The sequence below is a fragment of the Cervus canadensis genome, chromosome 3 (assembly GCF_019320065.1).
Source record: "Cervus canadensis isolate Bull #8, Minnesota chromosome 3, ASM1932006v1, whole genome shotgun sequence".
In the NCBI taxonomy this organism is placed as follows: domain Eukaryota; kingdom Metazoa; phylum Chordata; class Mammalia; order Artiodactyla; family Cervidae; genus Cervus; species Cervus canadensis.
The window spans coordinates 7,075,013-7,087,809 of NC_057388.1; the positions used below are offsets into that span (position 1 = coordinate 7,075,013).

A 12,797-nucleotide genomic window follows, 5' to 3' on the forward strand; every position below is an offset into this window, starting at 1 on the left:
CAGCAGAGCTTGTGACCATGCTCTGCTTCCTTCACTGCAGGATATCCACCTCTTAGCACAGTGCCTAGGACACAGTGGGCGCTCAGATTGTATTTGATGCATAGACAAATGAAGACAAGTAAAAGGACTTGCTTGTGATAAGAGAACAGAGTTAGTACTGGACATCCGTTCTTGCAATCTTTTCTATTCAACTATATTGGCCTATTCCTTGGTTAGAAGAAATCACAACAGACTTGATTTGGGAAAGGAGATAACAGTCCCCTAAATTTGCATATAGGCAGTACCAGGGTAATTGTTTATCTCTGCTATAACAAAATCCAATAGACTAGGTGACTTAAAAACAACGAAAAATTAATTTCCCACAGTTCTAGAGGTTGAAACTCCAAGATCTTGGACTTCTCTTGGACAGTCTATCTCTGGTTTACAAGTGAGGAAGCAGAGCATTGGTAATATTATACAAGTCACAAGAGGTTCTAGAACTGAGAATTAGTTCTCTTCTGGCTCCTAATCCCGTTTTATTTTTTACTGCTTGAGACACATCTAGGATTTACGTCTCCAAGCTTATTGCCTTTTATGCTTCATGGATATTTCTGTGTTGTCCTCTAGGTATATTTAACTACCATCATGTTGCTGTAAATCAACGGTTCTCATTTGCTACAGGTTGTGCAGAATCATCTTGGAGGGTTTTTCAATCTCTTTGTGCCCCATTCCTCCTCCTATCCCTGCCTAGTGGTCCTTTGAAAATGCTACCCGAGAGCTATACACTGAATATTTGTGTGCCCCAGTCCCACCACCCAAAATTCATGCTTTAAAAACTGACTCCCAGTGTGACAGTATTTGAAGGGTCTTAGAGAGATGATTTGGGTATGAGAGTGAAGCTGTCAAAAATAGGATTAGTGCCCTTACAAAGAGGCCCCGAAGAGCTTCCTCATCCCTTTTGCTATATGAGGACACAGTGAGAAGTTGACAGTCTTCAACCCAGAAGAGGGTTCTCAGCAGAACTCAGCCATGCTGGCACCTTGGACTTGCAGCCTCTGGAAGTATGGGAAATTAATTTTTGTTGTTTTACCCAGTCTGTTGTATTTTGTTATAGTAGCCTGAACAAAGACACCAACTAGTTTTGATTTGACTCACCTTCATAGGACACGAAGTATTGGATTAACTATTAGTTATGAGCAAAATTGCATTAATCCATTACTGACACATGATACAATGGTTCAACAAGTGATAGTTTTAGAATGATTAGTTCATTTATAAACACTAATTAAAACACTATTTTTCAAAGTCAAGTGTATATCTCCATGCAACCCCATGGACTATAGCCTGCCAGGTTCCTCTGTCCACGGGATTCTCCAGGCAAGACTACTGAGTGGGTACCCATTCCCTTCTCCAGGGGATCTTTCCCACTCAGGGATTGGACCTGAAGTTCCTACACTGCAGGCAGATTCTTTACTGTCTGAGCTACCAGGGAAGCCCTATCTTTAATATCACACTTTTAATTTCTTCCCATAAGGTAGGAAAAGGCAAGACATAGCACTAGAGTTTAGGAGTTTTGATCCATCCATTGGCCTATTTGAGTCTGGCCAGTTCCTTGCTCTCTCTCTCTCTGCTTTAGAATAGTTCCTTTCTATATAATAAGGACAACCATAATTATATCCAAAATATACCAAAAGAAAAAGAAGACACCATACAAGTTGTTAGAAAAATGCTTTATGAAAGAAGAGATTTTGGTAACCAAAGTGTGTCTCAGTCTAAAACTGGAACCTGTGTAATGCTCTGGGAGATAGTCTCTTGGCATCTCTAGGCCCATTTCCTTTATGTAACATAGTGATAATGATAATGTCCTTGGAGTAGTATGGGTTAAAATAAGATGAGATCATCAGTTTATAGCCCAGTATAAAGCCATAAGTTATTCTAGTTACATTTTACAATTATAAATAGTAAGCCATTTTAGCTAGGAAATATGATATGTCCAATGACACCATCTTATGGATAGTTTTTCTGGCTTGTAAGCACTTGATTAGAACAGGTATATGAATGTAGTTGAACTGTCAAGGGCCTTGGGAAGAAAGACTAGAATTTTTTTTAAACTTTTTTTAAAAAAAGACTAGGATGGTTTTGGTAAAAAAAGCTACATTTCTAAATTTAATTACTCTTAACAGGACTTGTCTAGACTGACCAAAAGGCACAGGGTTTGGGTTCCCTGGAAGTATTAACTTCTGACTGCTTTTGCATCCGTGTCCAGAGCTCAATTACAGTACTGGCCTCTGAAGTTTCATTCTGATGGGTGCAACAGGATGCTCTGAAATTGATGACAACAATAAACAAGGACCCTCTAGTAATGACACATGTGTACCACACACACAAGCCACACCAAAGGGATAACTGAGGGAGTCGTGAGTTAGTTCGAAATGATAGTAGTATATATTTTCTCATACAAAATTCTATTGTGCAAATAACACGACAGTGGAAAACAAGAGTGAGAGGCCATTCTTAAGTATGGTTTAATAGGGGGCCTCCCTCGTGGCTCAGCTGGTAGAGAATCCGCCTGCAGTGCAGGAGACCTGGCTTTGATCCCTGGGTGGGGAAGATCCCTTGGAGAAGGGAATGGCTACCCACCAGAATTCTTGCTTGGAGAATTCCATGGATAGAGGAGCCTAGCAGGTTTGGGCTTCCCTGGTAGCTCAGATGGTAAAGAATCTGCCTGCAGTGCAGGAGACCCCCCCCAGGTTTGATCCCTGGGTTGTTTACCAGATCTTTAATGATTTAACAGGAGAGGGGAATTTATCAATATTTCAATGCACACTTTGACCTTGATAGTTTATTTTCTTCAAAACTATTCTGAGCTAATTTATCCCTAACACCATTTGAATGGGTTTGCAACTTCTTTGTTCTTTCTGCAGTCATTTGAAAGTAGGTCAGCTGACTTATATCCCTTGGTCTCCTGAAATATATGATGAAAAAACATAGAATTACCTGCAAAATAATCAGACAAAAATAGGTTTTATTCCCGAACAAACTGAGAGGTTTGTGTCAGCACTGAGTGATTTCTGTGAAAGTGAAAAGGATTTGGATTATGAGTGGCTAGGTAATGGATGGGTGATAGAACAGGAGAGAAGGAGGCAGGAGAGCCTCCATTTACCTGCGTGTGAGAAACATTGGTTTCTGGAACCTTCCATTTCCCTCCCTTTTTTTGATTTTAATTTTAAAAATTGCCTTAAAAATGTATTATTCATTTATCTGTTTTTGACTCTGCCACACCACAGGCCATGTGGGATCCTAGTTTCCTGACCAGGGATCAAACCTGCACCCCCTGCAGGGGAAGTGCAGAGTCTTAACCATTAACCACCAGGGAAGTTCTCCCTTTCTTAAATTTTAATTTTCTCTTTGTCAAAACAACAACAACAATAACAAAAAGGAACCCTTAAGACTTGACATTACCCAACAGCTGGAACATAAAAGTCAGTGTTTTGACTTCCATGTACCAGTTTCACTGAGACTCACTGGGAACTTGGAATAGGTCACCTAAACTTGTGCTACTTCAGTTCCTGGATGTGTTAAAAAAACAAAAAAAAAGGATAATATTTGATCCTAAAAATAATTAACTAGGGTAACTGTTTAGAGTTCTAGGAGGATATTTAATTAGGCAAGTTTCCATCACTTTAATAACTACACTCAACTATGTGCCGTAATCATTAGCTATCTACCATAGTTAAATTCTAAATATTTACATTAATAAACATATATTTTCACTTTAACTTCGCTTTCCAACTCTAGTCCCCACATCCTTGTTTCATGGATTTCTTTTCTCTGATAATATCTTCTGATACTGTTTCAGATCAGTAAAGCTGCTTCTGCTGGAACTTAAGATTCTAATCAAATCCTCTATATTTCATCTCATTTGGATTAAGATTCATTCCCTTAAAATTAACTGCCAGCATATGAGCCTACTATTTTTCTTATATGAACAAGATCCATTCATAAGAGCATAATTGATGTATAACATGACTAGTGTATCTTAGTTAAATTTCACAACATTTTTATTAGTGGATCTTTGTCTGTCTTACTTGTGTATTAATTACTCTTCATTAATGTATCCCAGTGTATGAGCTGAGAGAGGAGAAGTGTCACCATTCAACTTAGAATTTTGCAGCTATGGATGACCCTAGAGGTCAGCTAGTTAAAAATCATCATTTCATAGATAATGAAGTGGGTAAGTCACTTGTCTAAGGCCACACAACATCTGGGGATACAATAGGGATGAGAACCCTTGAGTCCTGGGTCTCCAACCACCTGCTGGTATTACTCTAGGCCTAACTAATACACTTTGATCCCTGGGTCAGGAAGATCCCCTGGAGGAGGAAATGGCAACCCACTCCAGTATTCTTGCCTGGAGAATCCCATGGACAGAGGAGCCTGGTGCGCTATAGTCCACAGGGTCACAAAGAGTCAGACATGACTGAGCAAATTAATACACATATATGCTTTAATTGATGAATTTGATTCACTTCCACCCATGCTGGGTTCAGCCCCTCAGTAGGCTTATCTGTTTATAGGCAGACGCTACACCTTTAATTCAGGCCAGTCAAAACTATAACCTTCTTTACCAGAAGTTCAAACAGAGAACTGGAACAGATCCATTCTCCCACTGAAAATACATATGCCATACAGATGCTGGAGAGTCATCTTTGTCTCTGAGGACAACATGTAACTTCTCAGTGGCAGCAATACATTCTGAATTCATCTGAAAGTGAAAAGTGAAAGTATTAGTCGCTCAGTTGTGTCTGACTCTTTGTGACCCCATGGACTGTAGACCCCCAGGTTCCTCTGTCCATGAGATTTACTAGGCAAGAATACTGGAGTGGGTAGCCATTTCCCCCTCCAGGGGATCCTCCTGACCCAGGGATTGAACCTTGGTCTCCAGCACTGCAGGCAGATTTCCTACTGTCTGAGCCATGACAAATATTTAATTCACATCCACTATGAAACAGGTATTATACCTTTCATATCTAGGGCCCTACAGTCCATGGGGTCACAAAAAAATTGGATATCACTTAGTGACTAAACAACAACATCTAAGGCCCTAGCCCTTGGGGAACTTACACTCTAAAATGAAGGCAAATGTGAAACAAATAACCATACCAAGAGTTGAGCCTGGAAATGCTCTGGTGGTCCAGTGGTTAGGACTCTGGGTTTTTGATGCAGAGGGCACAGGTGCTAGTCCTAGTCCGGGAACTAAGATTCTGAAAGCTGGGCAGCACGGTCAGAAAGAAAGTTGAATCCTATAACTTAAGTGTACATAGCTTAAAAGTATCCAGTTAAAATTTCCTTTTTAATATCACAGTTTCTTGGAAATTAGCCATTTTAATTTTTAACCAATGAAGGAAGCAGATATCTTGGGAAGGTGATTTTTCATACTTGCCAAGCTTTATTTACATGGTCCACTACTAACAACTGTTTCTCCTGCAAGGTATACCACTGCAGTTAGGTGAAATTTTTTTGGAGAGGGATAGGTAAAAATGTAGTAAATATTATGTTTATGTTTAAATTATTATTTCTATTATTATAAAATTAATGCATCTTGAGGGGTAGAGCATTTAAATTATATTTAAGGGTACAAGGTACACAGAAAACATTCTCTCTATCCTGAGTATACACACTCAGCTTTTTGTTCCTCTTCAGAAATTTTCTAAGCATATAGAAACATATATATGTCTATTTTTTCTTATAACTATGAAAATGGGTTAATGGTAAATATAGTTTTTTTCATTAACCCAAGATATATTTATATATCCCCACATATTGATCTATTTCATTTTTTAAAACGTTTACCTACTATACCATAGGCTGCATATACCATAATTTATTCAAACAGAAGTTGATCTTTTAAAAAGTCAATGATACTAAATACTGGGAAGGTAAAACAGAGAATATGAATATATATATGTATATACATATATAAACATACACACACGAAATGTTGTCAGAATGAATAATAGGATTAATAGGCTAGCCACAGAGGCACCATAGTCAAAGTCCATTCAGTTAATGACTACTTCATCGCTCTTGACTGATAGGTACAATCCATCAGTATTTTGATTGGTGGCTTTAGACTTTCCTTTCAAAGCTGCTGATATCTTTCTCCCCAACTAACCTGATGTAGAGGTAAAAGTCAAACCTTCTCCTGTCTGAAGTCACACTTGGTGCTGTCAGTAACGTCTAGGCAGAGTCACCAGGACCCAACATCCATTTCAACTCATCCCTTTAACTTTCTTAAGGAATTCCCCACCCTCCTCTGCTCCCCACTAGGGTTGACTTCCTGTCTTTTATCAGTCCCCATTTATCAAGATCCTATAATGTGCTCAGTGCAGAGCAGAACGAATCGAAGCGTTCCACCTCACAATTTAAGGAAGGCAGGGGGCTAGTTTTTGTTTTCAGATAAAAGTCTATTAATAAAACATAAACTCCCTAAAACTTCCTTTAAACCAAACAGCATTGTCACATGCTCAGAAACTCTCATTACTTTCATAGCCAGATGACTCAAGATTACTACATTTCTATTCATAAGGAGTTTGTTGGCCCAAAATCAACAGTCAGGCCTTTCCCCCATCTTCCTTCTCTCTCCCTTGGGAAACAGAGTTTTGGAGGCTCGCTGCAGAATGAAGACGATGTGTGTCTGCTGCCTAAACTGTAGGTTCTGGGATTTTATAAAGCCCGAACCCCACTTTTAAAATTCTTTTTTTTTTTTTTTTTGAGATTGGGGAAGTGGAGGTCTGAATGTTTTTTTTTTTTTGCCTCTAAGCCTTTCAATTTAGAACCATATTCTAAAAATGGTAGATAGACTAAGGCCTTCTGCTTGCTACTTACTATAGAACTGGGTATTCATATCAGAAATCAGCCGCGTCTACATTACCGTCTGTCACTCAGCGTGACGGGGGATGAAAGGAACAGACCACCAGCCCTGCCCCCCCTGGGGAGTTTAACACTTGAAGCTTCTGCTTTTGCACTTGACTCTCCTAAAAAACGGGCCCACCTTCCTGTTTAGTTCTTTCGCTTCACAGTTTCCTTGTCAAAACTGAAGAAAAAACAAAAAGTCACCGTCAAACCTGGGTGCATCCCCGAGGCTTTTCCACTCCTCGGACCGGGAGGAAGCGATCTCGGCCAACCCCACCTTTACCCACCCCGCTCTTTTCACAGGCGATCGCGGCAGGGACAAAATCGCTGTAATAAACCATCCAGGCTCACCCCCCTTCCTTTCGGGGCCTCCGCACAGGGCGAGACCGGGTTCCCAGCGGCGGCCAGCTCCCAGCCTTGCCCGATCGCGTTCCTCCGCCGGCCGGGGTCCTGGAGCGCGCGGGCCCGGCTGGCCGCCGGGGGAGGCGCGCGGGGGCGCGAGCGGGCCGGGGAGGGCGGCAGGGAACGTGGGCTCCGGGCCGGGGGCCGAGGTCGCGCCGGGGTCCCGCGCCCCGGGGGCCTGCGCCAGAGGGAAGGCGGGGCCGAGGCGGCGGCGGCGGGAGGGGATTGAGGGCGGGGCGGCTGGCGGATCTGCGCCGCGGCTTTTTCTCCCGAGCGCCCGAAACTCGGGGCTGAGAACTTCTCCCCGCCCGCGCCCCGCGCGCTCGGCGACCGCCCCCCAAGCCCGGGCGCCCGCATCTCGTCCCCGGCCCGCCCCCGCCCCGCCTCCGCCCGCGCCGCCCCCACCGCCGCCGCCGGCCGCGCTTCTCTCGGTTACAAAGGAGGGAAAATGAGCTGGGCGGCGGCGGCGCGGCGCGGGGCCACCACGGCGGCGGCTGCAATCGCGGCCGCCCCCGGCACCACGTAGAACGCCCCCGCCCGTCCAGCCGCGGCCCAGGCCCGAGCCGAGCCTGCCGCTCCTCGCTAGCCTCCCCAGCCCTGCGCCTCGCCTCCCGGCCCGAGGAGGAGGTGGAGGAGGTGCAGGAGGCGGAGGAGGCGCCGCCTTCGCCGCGCCGCGCGCCCTCGCCGTTGTCTGCGCTGCGCTCTGGACCAGTTTGGGGAAGTTGCCCGAGCCCCGTATCGCCCAGATGTGCGACCTCATTGAGCCGCAGCCGGCCGAGAAGATCGGCAAGATGAAGAAGTTGCGGAGAACTTTGTCGGATAGTTTCAGCCGCATTGGTAAGTGGCGTGCTGTCCCGGGCACCCGGCCCGGCGCCCTCGGCCCCGCACTTCTGGCACTAGCGGCTCAGGGGCCACCCGGGGCTGGCGTGGGGTGCGCTGCGCGCGAAGGGTGGGGGGAACAGTGCCCGGGACCTGGGGGAGGGCGACGACAAAAAGGAGGGACACCTCTTGCCCTCATGATCCGAGGGTTCATTTGTGCATGATCGTAAGCCTACGATTTGGGTTCCCTCTCCTCGCCGCTAGCGCTCCTGCCTTCGCGCCCGCGGGGGACAGGCGAGGGCACGCTCCGGCCCCCACTGCGCTCCCAGCTGCGCGGCCGCCTGGGTCACTTTTTCCCCCCACCCCTCAGGCCTTGGTATTGGGTGTTTAGTCAGTAATTTAACTTTGGGAATTGGTGAAATGTTGAATTTGTGCCATGGTATTGTTTAACATCCAGCCTAACGAAAAGTGGGACAGATACCTTGGGATCTTTTGTTCGGTACTTCGGGTCCTCGAAAGCGAGATTTGGTTGTTGAGTCCCGAGTTCTCTGAATTTTTCCATTGCTGCAGAGAAATGCGTTCTGTGAACCTGTCTGAACATTTTAGGAGTAAGTCTCCCAAACTTCTTCCATATACTAGCGCTCCAGGGCTATTGTCTTTAAATCAGCCGGCCAATTGACGGACAGATAGCCGACCGAGAAATATTTGGGACATTTAAGAATAAATCCGTGTCGCACACTATCACAGGGCGACAGCAGTGTCACGTGGAATGGGTTGGTTCGATTTCTAGGTTTGGCCATAAAACCCCCCTTTACCTTACAACGGCGGCTACCTTTGCTAACATCTTAACTTTCATTTACACAGGCAACTCTTTCCAGCAGGAAAATGGTACAGGTACTAAAACTAATACTTCAGAGTCCCTAAGAAGCCTTTAGAGTCCCTCTAGCCTTTTGTTTCACTTAACATGTCACCCATGTTAATGAAGGTGTTAATGGAAATTAAACGAAGGTGCTTCATGCCTTAAATTAAAACCGTGGAGTGCATATGAGTATTGTCCTTGTCCTTCCATCCATTCATTTAAAAATAGTGGTATAAGTGCATCGTGAAATATGCAAACTTCCCTCAAGTCAAAATATGTTTTTAGTCTAGGTTTCTTTGTTGTCTTCTAACTTAAAAAATTTAATATTGTTATACATAAACTTTCCCAAGATGACCATAAAGTTATGGTATGAAACCAATATTTAGCCCTGGTTTATTTATTTTGTGTATTGGGTATTTGCAGTTTTATGAGTTAGGGATGCCTATGAAGAGTCCTTGCATTCAAATGAAGTTTGAAGCCAAGAAGAGTGTGAGAGAGCAAGGTGTTGAGTCCTGTGCATTATTAAGAAGGATGTTTGAGGCCCCTGACCCAAACTATCACAGAGGCAGATTCTGGAGTCCATTAAGCCCTGTTCTAAAAGGCACTAAGTGTATATTTACTAATGCTAATGACTCTGTTGGAACCCATCCAGTTTTGTGTTAAATAATTCATTGCAATTGAATCTCAGTAAGAAGCCAAGGACATTAATATAAAAATTCCTTATGTTTAAATAATTTCAAGGTTTTGATCTACAATCAGTAAAATTTGGATTAACTACAATGCTGGCAAATGTGATATTGTTGTTAATTGGATCTTATAGCTTACAGAGATTTAGTGATGTGGAACTCCTTTTGATTCCAACTCTTGTGAAAATATCTTCTAAGTTGTAGTAGATTTTTACCTCCTTCTTTTCAGAAGCAGTACAGTGCTGTGAACATAACTGATTATTTCTTGTATTGATGGAGGGTCACGTTTCTGAATAGCAAATCTCACTCTGGAATACTGTAAAAGGATATAAAGAGGGTTAAGTGATTCTGTACACCAAGCTCAAGACATTCATTAGAAGTAGCATTACAGAAGAGAAGTCTTTGTTATCTACATATTTTTTAAAGTTTTATTTGCAAAACCAAAAGGCAAAGAGATCGATCCCGTTGTTTAAGGATTTTTAAGGTTGTTGAGTTGAAGCGTTGCTGTGGGATTACCTAGTGCATAGATTAAAGGTACGGGCTGTGTGTCAGCTGGATTGGTGTCTCCAGTGTCATCGGTTCTAGTGGAGTGACCTTGGACAGGTCCCTCACCTCTGAGCTTGCTTTTCAAGCTCCTTTGTTATTGGTACTTAGTTAAGTAACACATAAGATGCCCTGTGTTGTGTGGGATTGAAGACTCCATAGATGTTCCTAATGTGTTATGTTGGTGATTACAACATCCTGACACATGGATCTTCTGGTGGGAAGCAAGAGAAAAGAAGTGGCCATTGACTTGATAGTAGAGTTAACCTGAAACGTGGATGGGTTTGGGAGTTAGGCTGATCTGGGCTTGAATCCCATTTCTGTTGCTTGCTGTGTACTTTGGCCAACTAGCAGAATTTCCCTAAATCCTCGAGTCCTCATCTGTCAGTTTTCTTAAGGCCATTATGAAGATTAGATCAGATAAAACACATAAATTGTCTAGTGAATATCTGTCCCATGGTGAAGATTGATACTGGAGGCTGTTATTGTTCCTTCTGATTTCTCAGTTTATCCTATCTTCTTCCTTTCTTCGTTGGTACTTCTTGAGGAGATCAAAGAGTGAATGGTTTATTCCTGCTGAGTAATTCAACATCTCAGTATATTTATTCCCTTTAACCAATCTACTGTGGGTTTTGAAATAAACATACTGACTTTATTTTGCTTTTTTAGTATGACTCAAAAGTATAGTTTGTTATATGGTAAAACATATAGTATCATTGTTTAGCCGTGAGAAATTAGTAATCATCTACAGAAAATGAGGACAGTTTTTGAAAGTCTGTGATTTTCATTAATTATGGATTAATAATCCGTTATTATAAAAGATTAATAATAACTCTAACTATATATCAGTGACATTGCTAATGTTTAATTTACTTGCACATGCAAGATCGGCCAACTTCGTCAGTACCCACTTCAAATACAGCTGATCTGAGATTACTCTATTATAAAAGGTCTAATAAAACACACTGGCTTTCAAGCCATAGCACTCTAATTTATGACATTTGCCAGGGACTGACACACCTATGGTTCTTTTGTAAGATGGGTGTAATTGAATTTCAAAGTCATCCATTGATTTCAGTAGTGAGTATTTACGGTCTTTTCCTAAATAGTGTTAGCGTGTTCACTTATTAGGAATTACTATAGTTGTCTCACTTCTTAAAAAAATTAGCATAAACAGAGACAAATGGGAACTTGATTGTTTAAATATTAAAATCCATTTCCTCTTTTCTTTCCTTGTTTCTTTTATTTTCAGATGACTGCTTAGAAGGAGAAAGGCTTTCTGTAATACCTAATGTGAGGTTAAGGTTGAACTGATGTTTCTTTATATTCGTTTGAATGCATTTCTTCACACTTAACTTGGATTATCTCCCTGAGAAAGGAAGTTTATACTCTGTGATATTTGAGATGAACCCTATGTACACCATTTCTTTAAAAGATGAAGTTTGTGAGATAACTGAAAAAAAGGAAGAGGCTGTGGTTACGTTGAAATTGGGGGTTTGTTATTTTGTTCTGTAAGTGTAATTTTAGAGTCCAGCTGTCACTTGATAAATCCATTCTGTCAAAAAGAGAAATGTAAGGTTAAAGATTCACATGCAAAATTGAACTATTGCACCATATCCTCCCCTTCCCCATGCAGTTTCAAAAGACTTCACTTTGAAAACTGATATGGAACTTATATCTATGATTCTTTCATAAGAGACAATAGTACCTGGTTTGCATATGCCAAAACTTAATGCATCTCAAAGGGTAAGATGCTATTCTTTTGCCCTTGGAGTACAGCTCATTAATTCCACAAATAATTATTGAGTACGTCCTGTGTGCTGGGTATTGTGCTGGTGTTCAGAGTCAGAGACCATTGATACGGCTCCTGTCCCTCAAAGACTTTAAGAGAACACAGGCCAATGAATGAGCATTGACAAATTCTACCAGGAAGATTAGCATCATTTTCTGTTGGTGAACATCAGAGGGATACCATTTTAGTCTTGGTGAGATCATGGAAAGACTTCTGGAGGGAGCAGGGTCTGAGCGGAGGACTGAATAGAATATCTGATTTTGTTAGATGGGTTAATATATGCCCCTTTGCTAATCCAGAAAAGTGTAATATGCTTGCTATCCCATGATATCCTTGAAGACAGTTGTGGGTTTGTATTTACATGAATGATTAATGACAATCAGGGAATGTAATCAATAATGAGATGTTGTATGCTTGTGTAGGTCAGAGTTTCATCAGTGACCTGATAAATATTTGGTAAAGACAACTTTAATTGGTCTTTTTTGTTCCACTAATTGCTTTTCAGGGAAGGGATTCAGTGTTTAAAAGAAACAATGCAAGGTGTCAATTTAGTAATGAAGTGTTCAGTGAAGGGGTAGACTTCTTGGTCTCAAAATATTCTCCCCTGTGGTGTCCTGGGTTTGAGAATAGTGTATACGGGAGATTATCTGGCTTCCTGCTCTTTATATCTTAGAAAATACACCTGCAATTCCCCCTTCTCTTACCTCCTTTTCTTTCTACCTATAGATCCCAGCCCTTTATCCAGAAAGTTGGAGGAACTGGTAAGACTTAGGTGGCAAGAAGGAAATAGTCCAGTCTGGGT

At 42.3% G+C, this 12,797-nt stretch overlaps 1 protein-coding gene across 1 annotated transcript in view; it reads left to right on the top strand.

The window, feature by feature from the left end:
* The first annotated feature begins 7,709 nt into the window (after positions 1–7,709).
* CDK14 (cyclin dependent kinase 14) overlaps positions 7,710–12,797 on the top strand; it is a 660,346-nt gene continuing 655,258 nt past the window's right edge. The window contains exon 1 of the mRNA XM_043462555.1: positions 7,710–8,133. Within this exon, the coding sequence (XP_043318490.1) occupies positions 8,043–8,133 (91 nt within the window). The 5' untranslated portion in view covers positions 7,710–8,042. The remainder of the gene's footprint in view (positions 8,134–12,797) is intronic.